We start from the raw sequence: 15,588 nt of genomic DNA on the forward strand, positions 1-15,588 counted from the left end.
ATTTTTTTATGTTTATTGCATTACAGTAAAATACGCAGAAGGAGAACGTTGCATTCATTTACGTTTGATATATTTAATAGCATATCGATAGCACCAATTTGAAGCTTCCAAAATTAGACGGAAATGACATCACCACACACTCAGAGAGCTTTGTTTCTTCACAGAGTTTAATCGACCTTCTTCGAAGGAAGTGCAGCGCAGACAAGCGACTCCATAAGGAAGAAAAAAATAGAAAAAAAAGATAAAAACTCGGTGAATTAGTCTAATCTAAAAGATTTGAACAGAGTTTCTGAACTGTACCGGGCTACAGGAATTCCGGGAAGAGAACAAGCTCTGTCGGCACAGGTAAATACTGTTATTTGTCTTCATAATCATAGTATTTATCTTCTAATTTGAGCGACTTGTACCCGACGAGTCTCTTCTCAGTCTGGACAGCCGGAAGTCTGTGGGAGATTGTTTTTTCTTCTCTCACCGCTTCAGTTTTTTTTATCCTCGATTTCTTTGGTGCTTTGCTTTTTCTATTTTCACAGGCGTCGAAGACGCGAGAGTCCGATAACATTCCTCTCGTGGTTTTATTAGAGCGTCTAGCTAACTGTAAACGCCTAGCAAGGAATTTAAATGCACTTACAGTTCAAAAAATTGCTAACAAGTAGCAACCTAGACATCTTATTTGTGTTCGAATTATTGCTAGCTACATTGTATCATCACCAAATTAATTACTTTGAAGGGGAAACCCCATGTAATAGCGAGCTAGCACGGTCCTCCTTCCCATGCAACCACAACAATGCACAGGCAGCTAAATTACCTAACTAGCCTTTAGCAAGTAATATTATTGTCTAACCCGGGGGCATAATTATTGTAATATGTGTCCAAATATTTCAGCCATCTAACCAAATAAAGTACCAACATAGGTACCATTATTGTTTCATTAGCTAGCTCATGTATGTGAAGTGACATTTAAATTATTTAAGATTATTGTCGCCCAAAGGTGTCAGTCGGATGTGCAACAATGTAGCCAATTTTATTTCAATTGATGAGTGATTAGCTGTTTGGCCTAGTGGTGATATGGCGGTGTTACTCTTCCATTGCAGAAATTATGGAGGATTCCCATTTTAACTCTCAGTACTTCTGGTCCCCTGTGCCTGTACAAGGACAGGTACGTTTAGTGAAACATTTCCGTTTAAAAGTATATTGCAAGTGACACCTTTGGATTATAGCAATTACTCTTTTTGCAGTTTGGAATTTTGTAACAAGGATTTCTCTCTCACTGCCAGATTGAGAATGCCATGTTCCTGAAACAACTGAAGGACCAGGAGAAGAACACTTCGTTCCCCTCCTCTCATTACCAGACGACCTTGCTCACTGTCCCCAAGCAGGAAGGAGGGGGGCAGGGCCAAGGGGGTCACCAACACCCCCCTCACACCCAGAACATCACTGTGGTGCCTGTACCTTCCACTGGTATCATGACAGCAGGTGTGTGTGTCAACTGTTAGTCTAGAATTGATCACACTTTTGCATTGTCTTTTTCCCATCTGTTTTGTATCATATTTTCATTTTCCTCTCTCTGCAGCGGGTCTGGTCATCACAACCCCTCAAGGCACGCAGCTGGTCTCTCCTGCCTCTTCCTCTCAGTCCTTCGTCTCTGGACATCCCACCACCATGATCGTCTCTACACTGCACGCTCCAGGTAACACACACTCACACGATTGTCTCCACCCTCCATTATCCTAACACTGAAAAATACACACTTCACTCACGTACTGTCAGACTCTGACACACATTTTTCACTTAGATAAGAAACAGGAAGGTGGAACCCCCCAGGTGGTCGTCATGCCGACACCCTCGAAGCGAGGCAGGAAGAAGAAGTCGACACTAGGGAGGGCGGGGCCTGCCGGTGGCCACACCCTCTCCGCCGGAAATGAAGCGTTGATTCTGGCTCACTTGGCGTCGGGAGGGCAGGTGAGACAGTTACCATAGTAACTCCAGCGTAACCAAAATAAAAGCTATTCCCACTCAAATATTTCCAGACTAAGCTCAGGCTATTGATTTCCAGACTAGCCAACAAAAAAGAGCCCATGTAGACTTCTACAACAGTGTGCCTTTTTTAACATGATGAACGTGATTCTAATGTTTGTGTGACATTTGATAGGTGGTTATGTCTTCGCAGCATTATATAACTGACCCGTACGACCTCGCCAACGAAGACGAGAACCACAGCGGGAAAGACTGCAACAAGACCTACAGGTACGGACCTACGGCGTCACAGAAGGGACAAAAAGCAACTATTGTGCTGTGCATCCCCATAGGAATGTGAAGCTGTGGAATGCTTGCACACCCGTATGTCTGTATGTTGTAGATGATAGAGTCAGGACAGAGAGGTTAGACACAGGCTATGAATGAACACTAGGTGCCCCTGGGCACGGGTGTTTTTCTCTTTCTCTCTCACACAGAAACTACTCCACTGCATGCTGTGGCAGCGCACACACCTGCTGAAGTATTTCACTATGTGTTTGTACCTGCACTCTGGAACACAATGTGTTATCTTTGCAGCATGGACACACACATTCTCTGCCTCCCTCATGCATCCGCTCCACACACACACACACGCATCCCTGCACACATTGGACACGCACTCCTTCGCCTACTTCTGTCTGCTCCCCCCCCCCCCCCCTCTTTCTATCTCTCCTTCATACAATGTTTCCCTACTTTTCAAGCTATCTCTGTTTGTCTTTCTATTTCTTGCTTCAGCAGAATCTGCTATTTTTCCTGCTGTTTTCACTGATTTCCCCCTCTATCTCTTCCCCCTCCCTGTTGCTTGTCTTCTTTTTTTCACATCCCTCATTCATTTCATCTGCTCAATTGTTTTTATCTTTCTATCCTGTTGTCTTTTTCATCTTGCTTTCTCCCTTTGTTTTCCACACTTGCTGTCTCATGTTTCACCCATTTTTTGCATTTTTCCACTCTCTTCCTCTCCCTTGCCCATCTCTCATACCCCTGTCTCTTTGTCCTTGCTTTTTGTATTTTCATCTGTTTCTCACCTGCTCCTGCCCTCATTTCCTTCATCCCTATCTCTTGTCTTCCCATTCTCCCGCTCTTTCTCCCCCTCCCTGGTCTGTGTGTCTGTCTCTGTCCCGTAGGTGCCGGATGTGTGCGGTGACCTTCTTCAGTAAGTCAGACATGCAGATCCACTCCAAGTCTCACACAGAGGCCAAGCCCCACAAGTGTCCCCACTGCTCCAAGTCATTCGCCAACTCCAGCTACCTGGCCCAGCACATCCGCATCCACAGCGGGGCCAAGCCCTACACCTGCTCCTACTGCCAGAAGTCCTTTAGACAGCTCAGTCACTTACAGCAGCACACACGGTACTGCTCACAGCAGCTCCACCTAACCTGCTCTACCCTACAGGCTTTACCTAGCCTGCCCCTCTCCCCTCCCCTCTATTGGCTGCTTGCACTGTGTGTGTGTGGAGATGTCTGTGAAAAGGCAAGACGCAGGCCATGTGTGTGTGTGCGCACGATTGTGTGTGATCTCTACTTCAAGTCCCTCTTTGTGTCTTCAGTCTGTCTGTTTGGTGTCCTTACTACTTCACTGCTGCTTCTCCCTTGCGCGTGCACACACACATACACTTATACACACGATAAGTTTGACATAATTTGGGTCAGAGTGAAATGCTGTTAAGTTTTTTTTTTTTTTTTAAGTCAGGCACTGAGTAATACAGGGTGTTTACGTGTGATTTTTTTTGTTTGTTTTGTTCTATCAATCAAGGTTTAAAGAAAAGCAACACTGTTCTCCCCTCCTCCCTCTCTCTATCTTCTCTTCTTGCTTCCAGAAACCACACAGAGTCCAAGCCCCACAAGTGTCCCCACTGCACTAAGTCCTTTGCAAACTCCAGCTATCTGGCCCAGCACATCCGCATCCACACAGGGGTGAAACCCTACACCTGCTCTTTCTGTCAGAAGTCCTTCAGACAGCTCAGTCATCTACAGCAGCACAACAGGTAAGGGTGATGTCATACATATCTGCCCCTTTCTCTGCGGGGGCCTTTCAATGGTATTTTATTTGGGGACCTTTCAATTGTATTTTATTTGGTGGCATCTCAATACTGTTTTATTTGGGGGCCTTTCAATGGTATTTTATTTGGTGGCATCTCAATAGTCTTTTCTCTGTGGGGGGAATCTCAATAGTCTTTTCTCTGTGGGGGGCCTCTCGATAGTCTACAGTGGCTTCCTCTCCATCTCCCTCATCTGTAATGGTGTGGATCACAGGATTGCTGAAAGCAGAATTTGGCGTGTCCATTTACATTTCTCCCCTCTCTTTTCTTCTTACTGGTTGTGTTTTCCATGTTTCTGCAGGATCCACACAGGAGACAGGCCTTATAAGTGTGTTCATCCGGGCTGTGAGAAATCCTTCACACAACTCTCCAACCTACAGGTGACTACGGTCCCTTTTTTCTTTGGTTTTTATTCCCAGTGGTGAAAGCTTAGTAATACTAACCCTTAGTAGTTACAGTCTTACAAATACCCATTTGAAGATGAGTCCTGAATGGTCCTGTTCTGTTCCAGTCCCACAGACGGCAGCACAACAAGGACAAACCCTTCAAGTGCACCAACTGTAACCGTGGTTACACGGACGCGGGCAGTCTGGAAGTCCACCTGTCCACTCACACGGTCAAACACGCCAAGCTCTACTCCTGTGGCCTCTGCAACCGCACATACACCTCTGTAAGAGAAACACCACTGTTAAGGCACCCAGCATGTAGTAGTCGCAGACCTTTAACTTTCAACAGACATTTTCACAAGCTTCAGACAGTGTGCATGTCTGTGCATAGTGTGTGTTGGTGCACACTTGTCACCTCTCGCTTTAACCCTCTGTATTCTATTTTCAGGAGACGTACCTGGTGAAACACATGCAGAAACACAACTCAGACCCGCTCACTGCAGCGGCGGTGGCTGCTGCACAGCACTCTCAGCAGAACCAACAGAACCAAAGCCATACCCAGAACCAGGGAGGTTCTCGTGGCCAAGGCCGAGGAGAGGTCACCGATAGTGGGGCAGACCGAGCCGGAGGACAAGGTGGGGGTCATGAACAAGGACAGAACCAGGGGCAAAATCAGGGTAGCTACTCTCAGGCAGAGACGGCATCCTGCCCCTTTGACCTGCACCAGTATAAGACAGTCGCTGCAGGGGACATCCAGTTCAAAACAGTCAGTGTGGCAGACCTAGTGACCCACAAGGACCTCTGTCTCACCGTGGCTACCTCCACCATTCAGGTGGAGCACCTAAACTCATAGGGTTAGGAGGGAGGAGTGGTAGAGACTGAGAGAAACTGGAGGAGCCCTATGGACAGACTGGATAAAAGCAATACAGGGGGATATAGGAAGATGTGACTGTGCCTGAAAGGTGGGTAATGGAAGAGGAAGTTAAGAGATGTTCAAACAGAGATGGAGTCTGGAAATAGAGGACTTTGTAGTTTTTTGTACTTGTTTATCACTTTTATTTCATTATGCCTATGTTTTTGTACTACTCTTTTATAATGGATGGCTAGTGTATACCGTTGGTAAAGGAGTGTTTCTCTGTTTGTCACTGCAATGGTGAGGAAGAGAGAAAAAATGACAGAACAATGAGTGAAGAAGAGCGAATGTTTTCTTCTTTTTTTATCCTCCAACTCCTCCCCACAAACACAACTTTGATTATGGTTACGTCCGTGAAGTGTATAAAACTGACAGATAACTGTTAAGGTAAATGTTTCTACTTTCCCACGGATACTATCAGGTTTTGATTACATCATCATTGTCATGATGGTTACTGTAATCTACCTTCTAAAATTGGCTCACAAATCTTTTTCACTGAAAAAAAAGGGAAGTAGGCTGTTTTTCCGTTTCTGGAAAGAAAAAAGGCCTGCAAAAGTATATATTGATGTATAATCCATACTATATAACACTTTGATATTTAGCCTCAGTCCACAAGCCAATCATAGAGCCCTGTTTACCTCACATGACCCTGTAAGAACTGGGAAGTGAATGTGATCAGCTGGTTCATGTTATGTAATCCTTGTAGTATTTATTTTTTTGTGACCTAAGAATATCATTGTTATCCAAATATATTCTGACTACTTTCACTAATGTTATACTAAAGTGTATGAGCCTTTACAAATAGACTGATACATATGAAAATACAATTTTCCCTTATCAAACAATAAACCTCACTGAAGTCCAACAATTTGCCTTTCTCTATCCCTGTAATACATTGTGCATTTGCAGTAATGATAAAGGTTAACTTTGAAGATAGCAGCACCTCACCCCTTCAAATAGGCTATACATGATGCCATTGAATTTATTGTTACGACAGAGGTGTTAGTATGATTGACACTGAATGTCACATTTGAATATGACAGGTGTAGATGTAAATTTGCCCCAATGCATGATGCATGTAAGGACTTGGCAAAGTTGGCAGTGTTGATTTAAAGTTGTCAGTATCTTATAAAAGCTTGATTCATTGACTTGCTGTAGTGTGATGTGTCATGCAAATAAGACCTGCATCACAACATTAGCGTGAGCAGTAATAGTGGAATCGGCGGTTTACTGTGTGGACTGTACCATTCATTCTTTAAAAAAATATATATATTCATATTAACTTGCCATGTCTTGTCAGACAACGATTCAAAGCATGACATTTACAGTGTTTAAAAAATAAGTCAATATAAACTGTGTAATGACATGTATTACCATTGAATGTTTTTGTAACTTAGTCAACATTTTTTTCTGCAGTGCCGGATGGCGTCGGATGGTTAGTGTAGGAGTCGAGAAACTTCACGATAGTAAATAACGACGTTACTGTATTTCTGCCTTAGCTAACACAAACAAACCCACACTACGAAACTGTAATTTTTCATTCAAATATGCCTCGGAAAAAGCCGTTCAGCACCAAACAGAAGAAGAAACAGATGCAAGTGAAACGGGAAAGAAAGAGAGGTAACGTGAGCTACAATGACAGAAAGTGTGCGTGACCGAAAATGCTAACGTTAGCTAGCATAGCTTTTCATTTTACTAACTTGTACGAGGAGAGTTGAGTAACTTGGCTAGTTAGCTCTGCTTTCAGGAACAATAACACTGGCATGTTACCCGATATATTTTGGACGAATTAGCTACAAATAAAGAATAGGGACGTCATTATTTTTGCCATAACGCGTGCCTTGTGTATTTGGGTCTTTCTAGCAAACGTTAACTACCTTGCTTGCTAGCTAAGGAGGTGACGACGTTATAGAGCTAGCTATGTGTGTGACCTTATCCCTGAAATTGTATTGCTGGCGTCATTCATTGCCATTGGTGGGAAAGTATTGATGCACAGAAATCAGCATCACTGTACTACACTGGTATTGTTTTCACTTTGTGTAAACTCTACTGCGCAGACTCGCTATCAAATTATGTAGGAAAGCTAGCTTTCTCAAATTGAGGGAATAACAAACGGTGTTGGAGATCACATACCTACACTACAGCTAGCAATGAAAATAGATTTATTATGAAAACGGCCACTGTCAATTTATTACGTAGGGTTAGTATTGAGACGATCACCACATTTATAGATAGCTATGTGTTATGTAATGTAGATAGCATATATTGTATGTAAATGCATGGTACACTCGATTCTAAAGTAGAACGTTGTGTAATATGGTCATTGGTACCAAGTGCTGACATAGAGGGTAGTTTTCATTCTGTCCACTGTGTATTTGTCCCAAATTGCACCCTATATCACCTATATATAGTGCCCAACAAAAACTTGTGCACTATATAGGGAATAGGGTGCCATTTGGGAATGGTTCAATGTAAGCCTCTGACTATGATGATCTCTCCTTCTCAGGTGAGCCAGGCTCAGGGCCCAGCAGCCGTAATGCCAGTGTGGAGCGGGGGATGGACAGGGAGAGGCAGTCGGACACCTCAGATAGCGAAACCACAGATGTCAGGAGGATAAACCAGCAGCCCGGCATCAGGGAGGGCAGATACGACCCCAATAGGTGAGTTACCAATACATTAGCATAGGTAGTATTTAGCTCTGGTCCAGGGGATTACATGCAGACGCTGAGCAAGCCACACGTAACACCCTGGACCAGAGCTAATGTAACTACATCACCTGCAATGAAACCAAAACAAAGACAGGTGTGTTATTGCTGGGCTTGAACAAAAGCCTGCAGACTGTATGGACCAGGATTGGTGACCACTGATAGCTAGGCTCATAAGGCTCTCACCAGCTGAGTGAGTTTCTGTTTTGTCAGATATCATCAACAATACCTTTTGGGAAAACATGTCATGATTGCTGCATGAACTGATGCCTGGAACAGTGGGAATTCCCTGGAACAAACTGAAGGGATAATGGAAAAATATTAATTAGAGCAATGTCTGGGTCTGTAGATATTAAAAGTAAGAGGCCGGAAGAGACTAAGTAAAAAAAAATGAGAACATGTTACTGTAGGAATCCTGAACCATGAGCAAACAACTTTCAGACAGAGGTCAATGGTAAATTACAGAAACTGCTGTTGTCAGAACAAACAACCATGTCACACACACACCTGGTCTTCATGACTCTGCACACAAATGGTTTTGTGTCCTTCACACACTCACCCTGCCCAATTCCCCCCTCTACACACAGCTATACTCATCTCTCTGTCCATTCAGGTTCCGTCTGCACTTTGAGAAGGAGAGCAGAGAGGAGGTGGAGAGGAGGAAGAAGCTTGCTAGAGAGAAGGTTCTGGACCAGATGTTAGACAAAGACCTGGAGGTTGACATCAACGACATCTACCCCACAGAGAAAGGTCAGCGCTCTTTGACCCTGAGCCTCACAACAACCTCTTAATGCTGTTAAATAAAGGTTCTGTCTCAAATGGCACCCTATTCCTTATTTAGTACACTCATTTTGACCTAAGCTATATGTGCTCTGGTCGAAGTAGTACACTATAGGGTGTGATTTGATACGTAACCTGTTTCCTAAGCCTCTCAATGCTGTTAAATAAAAACCCATTCTAGTGTGAGTTTTGACATGGTCTTTTCAGTTTGTGTCACTGCTTGACGTATCTGCCACTGACCTTCAATCGCAGGTCTTGAGTTTCCGCGGCGACCTCCGTGGAATTATGGGATGAATCGTGAGGAGCTGCTGAAGAAAGAAGAGAAGTCATACCGGGAATATCTGAACGACCTTCACTCCAGAAACCCACCAGGATCCCTCAGCCACTTTGAGCACAATCTGGAGGTGAGGAAACGATATATTCAGAACCCTTTATACACCCTTTATAAATGCTTTTGAGGGAGGTGGCAGCCTTGAGGTTTGTGACCGGCTAGTTACGGGGGTGCTGTATTGTGTCAGCAGAAAGTTCAATTTTGATGGATAAATAAAGAGCTATTAATTCTACAATGTTTTATAAACTTGAATGAATCCTTTAAAAACCACCACTTTCTCTGACACTGAGCAAAACCTAGGGTAGGTAAAACCTAAATACTCTTCGTATAACTTTACTCTTTATACACTTCCTTTCTCCCTCCCTCTTTCTCTTTTTCTCCCCTCTCTCTTTTTCTCCCCCTCTCTCTTTCTCTCCCCCCTCTCTTTCTCTCAGACGTGGAGACAGTTGTGGAGAGTATTGGAGATGTCCGATGTGATCCTGCTCATCGTGGACATCAGGCACCCGGTGGGTAATCTCTTTTAAACTCCTACTGTCATTATCTGCTACTAGTCATGTACCATAGTATCATTATCAACTTACTACTGTCACCATGATAATGTAATTAATAGACACTATGATGGCAGGTAGCCTAGTGGTTAGAGCGTTGGGCCAGTAACCGAAAGGTTGCTAGATTGAGTCCCCGAGCTGGCAAGGTAAAAATCTGTCGTTCTGCCCCTGAACAAGGCAGTTAACCCACTGTTCCCCGATAGGCCGTCATTGTAAATAGGAATTTCTTCTTAACTGACTTGCCTAGTTAAATAAAGGTTAAATATAATAAATAAAAATTATGCTTTGAACCATATGGTGAAATGCGTACATAGAGTATCCACCAGGTGGAGCCACAGACAGGGTAAGTTATACATGGTCAGTACCATGTATAACTTGACTATGTTCATGACTATGTTGCTATGGGCCCTGGTCAAAAGTAGCGCACTATATAGGGAATAGGTTGCCATTTAGTACGCGGTCTATAAGTCGTTTGCCAGACCGAGCATGCATGTCTTAATGAATGTGTTCCTGGTGTGTCCCTCCCATGCAGGTGCTGCAGTTTCCCCCAGCGCTGTACCACTACATCACTGGGGAGCTGCAGAAGCAGGTGGTGGTGGTGCTGAACAAAGCTGACCTGTGTCCCCCTCCGCTGGTGCTGGCCTGGACGCACTACCTCCAGACACAGTTCCCCCACCTCCACTGTGTCTGCTTCACATCACACCCCGGCCAGCCATACAGCACAGGTGGGTGGGAGTGAGGGTGGTTGTGCTGAAGCGAAAGTGATAAACAAATCGAGGGACAATGATGAGAGCTGATTGGAGCTGTTGAACTGTGTACTTGATCACCAGGATAACCTATTACACTGTCTGTATCTGTTTCTGTGACTCTAGTGCTTCAGAAGAAGAGGATGAGAAAAAAGGGTACATGTGGGTGGGGACATGCTGGAGGCCCCACCCACATCCTGAAGGCGTGTCAGGAAATCACAGCAGGAAAAGGTTAAAGGGACCCACCCACCTGGGTGGCATAGTACCTATTTCACACATGTATTGCTAACCATGTAAGTCTGTAATGACTTAATGCTTTGGCCAGGTACTTTCCATAGCATCCATAGCATAGCTCATTACTAATGAAGGATTAGTGTCTTCATACAAAGATCTGTGGGTGCAGGGTTGTAAGGGTATATCATAGAAGAACCAACACTGAATGGAAGTAGTCTTACAATAGGCTGAAGACAAGTAATGCTGCTTCCCAATTCTCCACTTTTTTCCAGAAGTGTACAGAATGATTGGCTGTAGGGAGTGTTCACCATTGTTACCCCCCCCCCCCCCCTTGTAGTGGACTTGTCCAGCTGGGAGAAGAAGATCCAGAGAGATGCGGTTGCTATGGGATCAGAGGGAGAGCAGTCAGAGGAGGGGGGCGACTCTGTGCTAGTGGAGCACCAGAGTGATGTTGCCATGGAGATGAGCAGCCCCTCCCAGGAGCTGTATAAAGATGGCGTACTCACGCTGGGCTGTATAGGTGAGCGGCCATGTTGGAAGCTTGCTTTCCTACCTACCAATCAGTAATCTGTCGTCACTGATTAGTAACTTGATAAATTAAGTCATGCTTGTGTACCGCAAGGCTTTGTTCCCCCACCAGCCCCCTCTGGCATTCAGAAATATTTACTACAAAGGGAATATGGATATATATGTCTCTCTCTCCCTCCCTCCCTAGGCTTCCCTAACGTGGGGAAGTCATCAGTATTGAACAGTCTGGTAGGTAGGAAGGTGGTGAGTGTGTCTCGAACCCCCGGCCACACCAAATACTTCCAGACCTACTACCTCACACCCACGGTCAAACTGTGCGACTGCCCTGGACTGGTCTTCCCTTCACTAGTCAACAAACAACTACAGGTAACTGAGAGGAGGGAGTGAGTAGGGTTAAAGTGTGTATGTTTGTGTGTACTATGTCCTCCCATTCCCTTAGAATCCCAGGTCAAATCACTTTTTGGTGACAGCCTGTGGAGGAAATGTCTTGGAGAATAAAATAATAACTGATATTCCCTCTGGCCATTTGAAGGCTGTCTTTGGAGTAGAATCATAATCTGTACCACTTTTAAGTCTCAACTACTGCGGAGAGCTTTGTATATAAAAGCAATCATTACCCATCAACCCTTTTCAAACTTCTTTTCTAAAACAAATTCCCTCTATATTTCTCATTGTGCTTTACTCTTTCTAAACACTTTTCCTCCATTCTTTTGTATCTACGCCTCTTCCTCCATTTCCCCCTCTCTCCCTTCCTCCATTTCCCCCTCTCTCCTCTCTATCTGCCCCTTCCTCCCTAGATCCTAGCTGGTATCTACCCAGTGTCTCAGCTGCAGGAGCCCTACAGTTCTGTGGGTTATCTGTGTGAGCGGACCCCCTTCCTGTCGGTGCTCAAGCTCCGGCACCCCAGCGTGGAGGGCCCACAGCATGCACCCAAGGGAGGGGAGAAGGAGAGAGAGCAGGGACCCGAGCACAGCTGGACAGCCTGGGACGTGTGTGAGGGTAAGGACCACCTCCAGTCTGGCTCTAGAACCTCTGGTCTGGTTCTAAACTGTTGAAACACGCCCTCTTGTCTGGATGTCAGGGAGACATTTGGGAAATTCTCAGGAACAGTTGAAATTATAATACAACAACAATTTATCGTTTTTTGTTTTCTCTCCCTACCCCTCTTTCTCGTTCTCCCTCTTCTCTTTCTTTCTCCCTGTCTGTCTCACAGCCTGGGCAGAGAGGAGGGGTTATAAGACAGCGAAGGCAGCTCGTAACGACGTGTATCGGGCAGCTAACAGTCTGCTGCGGCTGGCCGTCGACGGGAGGCTGTGTCTGTGCCTCAGACCACCTGCATATAATGATCAGAGAGGTCAGTACACAGGTCATACAACTATCAGAGAGGTCAGTACACAGGTCATACAACTATCAGAGAGGTCAGTACACAGGTCATACAACTATCAGAGGTCAGTACACAGGTCATACAACTATCAGAGAGGTCATAGATCGGTCATACAACTATAAGAGAGGTCATAGACCAGTCATGACAACCAGTGAGGCATCAGGCATATCACTTCATCACTACTGTACAGACAACAGAGACTCATATTTAAAAGGGAAGATAGACCAACACAAATGTCGTCCGTGAACAGTGGGCACGCAGGGGAAGGTCAAATCCCAGCAGGTGATCTACTGTGCACGGCTGATGTTCATGTTGATCTGGTTTCCAACCTTTAAACTGATGACTGGGGCTTTGTACAAAAAAACATGAAGAAAAATGTTAATTTGATTGCTTGATTGATTGATTAATTATTCAACCAATGGATTTGCGCTATACAGAGCAGTGGGAGTCCCACCCAGACCTGGCAGAGATCATCGCTCTACAGGGACGGAAGGAAGAGGGGACAGGGGAGAGGGAGGAGGAGGAGGAGGGGGAGTCCAGCTCTGAGCCGGAGGAGGAGAGGGATAGGGATGCTGATGATGATGGTGATGATGATGAAGATGAAGGGTTTGGACACCCAGCAGTGAACGAGAGGAAGGGGCCAACCAGCCTCACAGTCAATATGTTCGATGTCCTCCGGGAAAATGAGTGCGAGTGAGGGAGAAAGAATGAATTAAAAATACAAAGTGCTTGATCTCTCCCTCCACTCTGCACCTTCATTCCATTTTCCTTTCCTTGACTTGCATTCCTTTTACATTCTGACTCTTCTTTCCTCTATTCTCTCTCCCCGCCCCTTCCCCCTCCCAGAGGTTACTAAAAGCACTCTGATATTGTATAAAACATTTTCATTTCTCCATGCTGTGCCTCTGCTCTGCTTGTACACCCATGCAGCTGTACTTAGACTGCGTTTAGACAGGTAGCCCAATTCTGATCTTTTTTCCACAGATTGTTCTTTTGACTAATCACATCCTATCTTTTCACATCCAATCTTTATCACAGCTGATTGGTCAAAAGGCCAATTAGTGAAGGAAAGATCAGAATTGGGCTGCCTGTCTAAACCATTGTAGGATTACAATTTTTTTGTTTTTATAATTTTCCTGCATGTAGGATTTTACTTTTATTTCCCTTAAAGCTGGTAGGGGCATTGTGGTGTATTAATCATTGATTGGTTTTCAATCTGGTAATTGATAAGTGGCCTCACAGCTGAGATGCCAAAGGTCATTAGACCATAGAAATGTAATGGCTTGAACTGACACGGTTCTGGATTCAATCTCATGTTGAAGGTCACACAGTCTAAATGGGGATTAGACATTGATGATGTCATCCACATGGGACTTCCATTTGGGTGCCAGTGCAGATTTATGACATCACTGTCTAATCCTGGTTGATTTCACTGTGTACAACAGTATGATAGTACTTCTGTAGAGTCGGGATGTGTGGAATTCGGCATTCCATGCTGCTTTCAGTGGTAATAATCATTGTCAAACCCATTTATATGATTCAACCCAATTCAGTGTTCTATTTTAGGGTCCACTAGAGGCAGTGTTTGTCAATCCTGGTGCAGCCACTCACGTGCAGCACTGTATCATGCAAAGCTGACTGACTGACTTGATAAAGAGAGAGTTTGGCCACTGCGGTTTCAACCAAAAAGCACTCTGATGGTATCACATGGTTCCATAGCAGCCAATATTGACCAATACAATAACGGTCCTGTTATTGATCCTAAATTATACCAGCTACGCAAACCAGCTGAGTAGCTAGAATTTAGAACGAGAGTCTAAATTCTGGAAGAATGGAACGACATTAATGTTGGTTAAACTTCCATCTCTATCTCTATGGCTCTGTTCTAATGTTACAATCTGTTAGGGCTGGATTCTAGTGTGCTGTTGCCTACTGTTGTACCTCATTGTTCCTGTTCTACTGTATTACATGTCACTCTGAGGGAACACAACAGCACAGTGCTGCGTTACCATGTAACAACATGCACTGTTCTGGTCTATACCAATGGCACACTGAGAAATATACACACTAGGGCCATAGGTTTTTCCTGTCTGTGTGACTGATCCGGGCCGTAGTGTGTCTAAGCAACAACTAGGGACCCAGCAGAGGTTTTCCTACCCACGTGACCAGGAAAAACTCCTTTCCCTAATACACACCTCTCTGGTTTCCGATATGGAGATAGATGTGTTAATGCTCTTTGTTTGAAATTTAAACAGACTTGTGAGTGTTTGGATTGTGTATTTGCTGCATTCTTTATTTCATTCCTTAGTATACTCAAATGACAATGAACTGGACTGCTCTCTGCAATAAAGATAATCCATGGAACAAGGTCTGTCTGTCTTTTTATGACAGGCTCTTTCTTCACACATGTACTTTAGCAATCCTATAAGCGGCAATTTGGGATTGGTATATACATTTTTGGACTTTTAAACACATTTTTTTATAGTCATTGATTCTTCATAAATATAATGTATAAATGCCTAATGAGCTTATTTCAACTGTACCCCATCCCTCAGCTGTCAATCAAAAAAGTGGTGGGATGCTGTGTTGTTTGAATCTCAGATTGCCCATTTAAGATACTGGCACACAAAATAAGTACACTAGGATACCACCTTTTCAGTTCGTACACTTTCTGCCCTGCTAGAACTGCCCCGGTCAACTGTAAGTGCTGTTATTATGAATTGGAAACCTCTAGGAGCAACAACGGCTCAGTCAGCGAAGTGGTAGGCCACAAGCTCACAGAATGGGACCGCAGAGTGCTGAAGTGTGTAGCGAGTAAAAATCATCTGTCCTCGGTTGCAACACTCACTACCGAGTTCCAAACTGCCTCTGGAAGCAACATTAGCACAATAACTGTTCGTCAGGAGCTTCATGAAATGGGTTTCCATGGCCGAGCAGCCGCACACAAGCCTAAGATTACCATGCGTAATGCCAAACGTCGGC

General features: G+C 44.5%; 2 protein-coding genes across 6 annotated transcripts; both read left to right on the top strand.

Annotated features, from left to right (window-relative positions):
• Positions 1–160: 160 nt before the first annotated feature.
• Positions 161–6,215, top strand: LOC139424210 (zinc finger protein 384-like). Of its 5 annotated transcripts, none has more exons than XM_071175899.1 (11): positions 161–345; positions 1,092–1,156; positions 1,275–1,473; positions 1,571–1,687; positions 1,793–1,959; positions 2,168–2,244; positions 3,138–3,362; positions 3,830–3,997; positions 4,353–4,431; positions 4,563–4,721; positions 4,886–6,215. In XM_071175899.1, the coding sequence occupies exons 2-11, from the start codon at positions 1,097–1,099 to the stop codon at positions 5,288–5,290; spliced, it is 1,656 nt and encodes a 551-aa protein (XP_071032000.1). In that variant the 5' UTR covers positions 161–345; positions 1,092–1,096; the 3' UTR covers positions 5,291–6,215. The 5 variants fall into 5 exon arrangements, with proteins under 5 accessions (XP_071032000.1, XP_071032012.1, XP_071031993.1 ...); XM_071175892.1 differs by having other exon boundaries at positions 163–345; positions 2,150–2,244; XM_071175911.1 differs by lacking the exon at positions 3,138–3,362.
• Positions 6,216–6,235: 20 nt separating this feature from the next.
• Positions 6,236–14,970, top strand: LOC139424199 (guanine nucleotide-binding protein-like 1). The gene is made up of 12 exons (XM_071175881.1): positions 6,236–6,970; positions 7,857–8,010; positions 8,669–8,805; positions 9,088–9,239; positions 9,601–9,672; positions 10,247–10,439; positions 10,587–10,691; positions 11,032–11,214; positions 11,410–11,588; positions 12,020–12,221; positions 12,436–12,576; positions 13,044–14,970. The coding sequence occupies exons 1-12, from the start codon at positions 6,898–6,900 to the stop codon at positions 13,301–13,303; spliced, it is 1,851 nt and encodes a 616-aa protein (XP_071031982.1). The 5' UTR covers positions 6,236–6,897; the 3' UTR covers positions 13,304–14,970.
• Positions 14,971–15,588: the final 618 nt, after the last annotated feature.

This window comes from Oncorhynchus clarkii, chromosome 2 (genome assembly GCF_045791955.1).
Source record: "Oncorhynchus clarkii lewisi isolate Uvic-CL-2024 chromosome 2, UVic_Ocla_1.0, whole genome shotgun sequence".
In the NCBI taxonomy this organism is placed as follows: domain Eukaryota; kingdom Metazoa; phylum Chordata; class Actinopteri; order Salmoniformes; family Salmonidae; genus Oncorhynchus; species Oncorhynchus clarkii.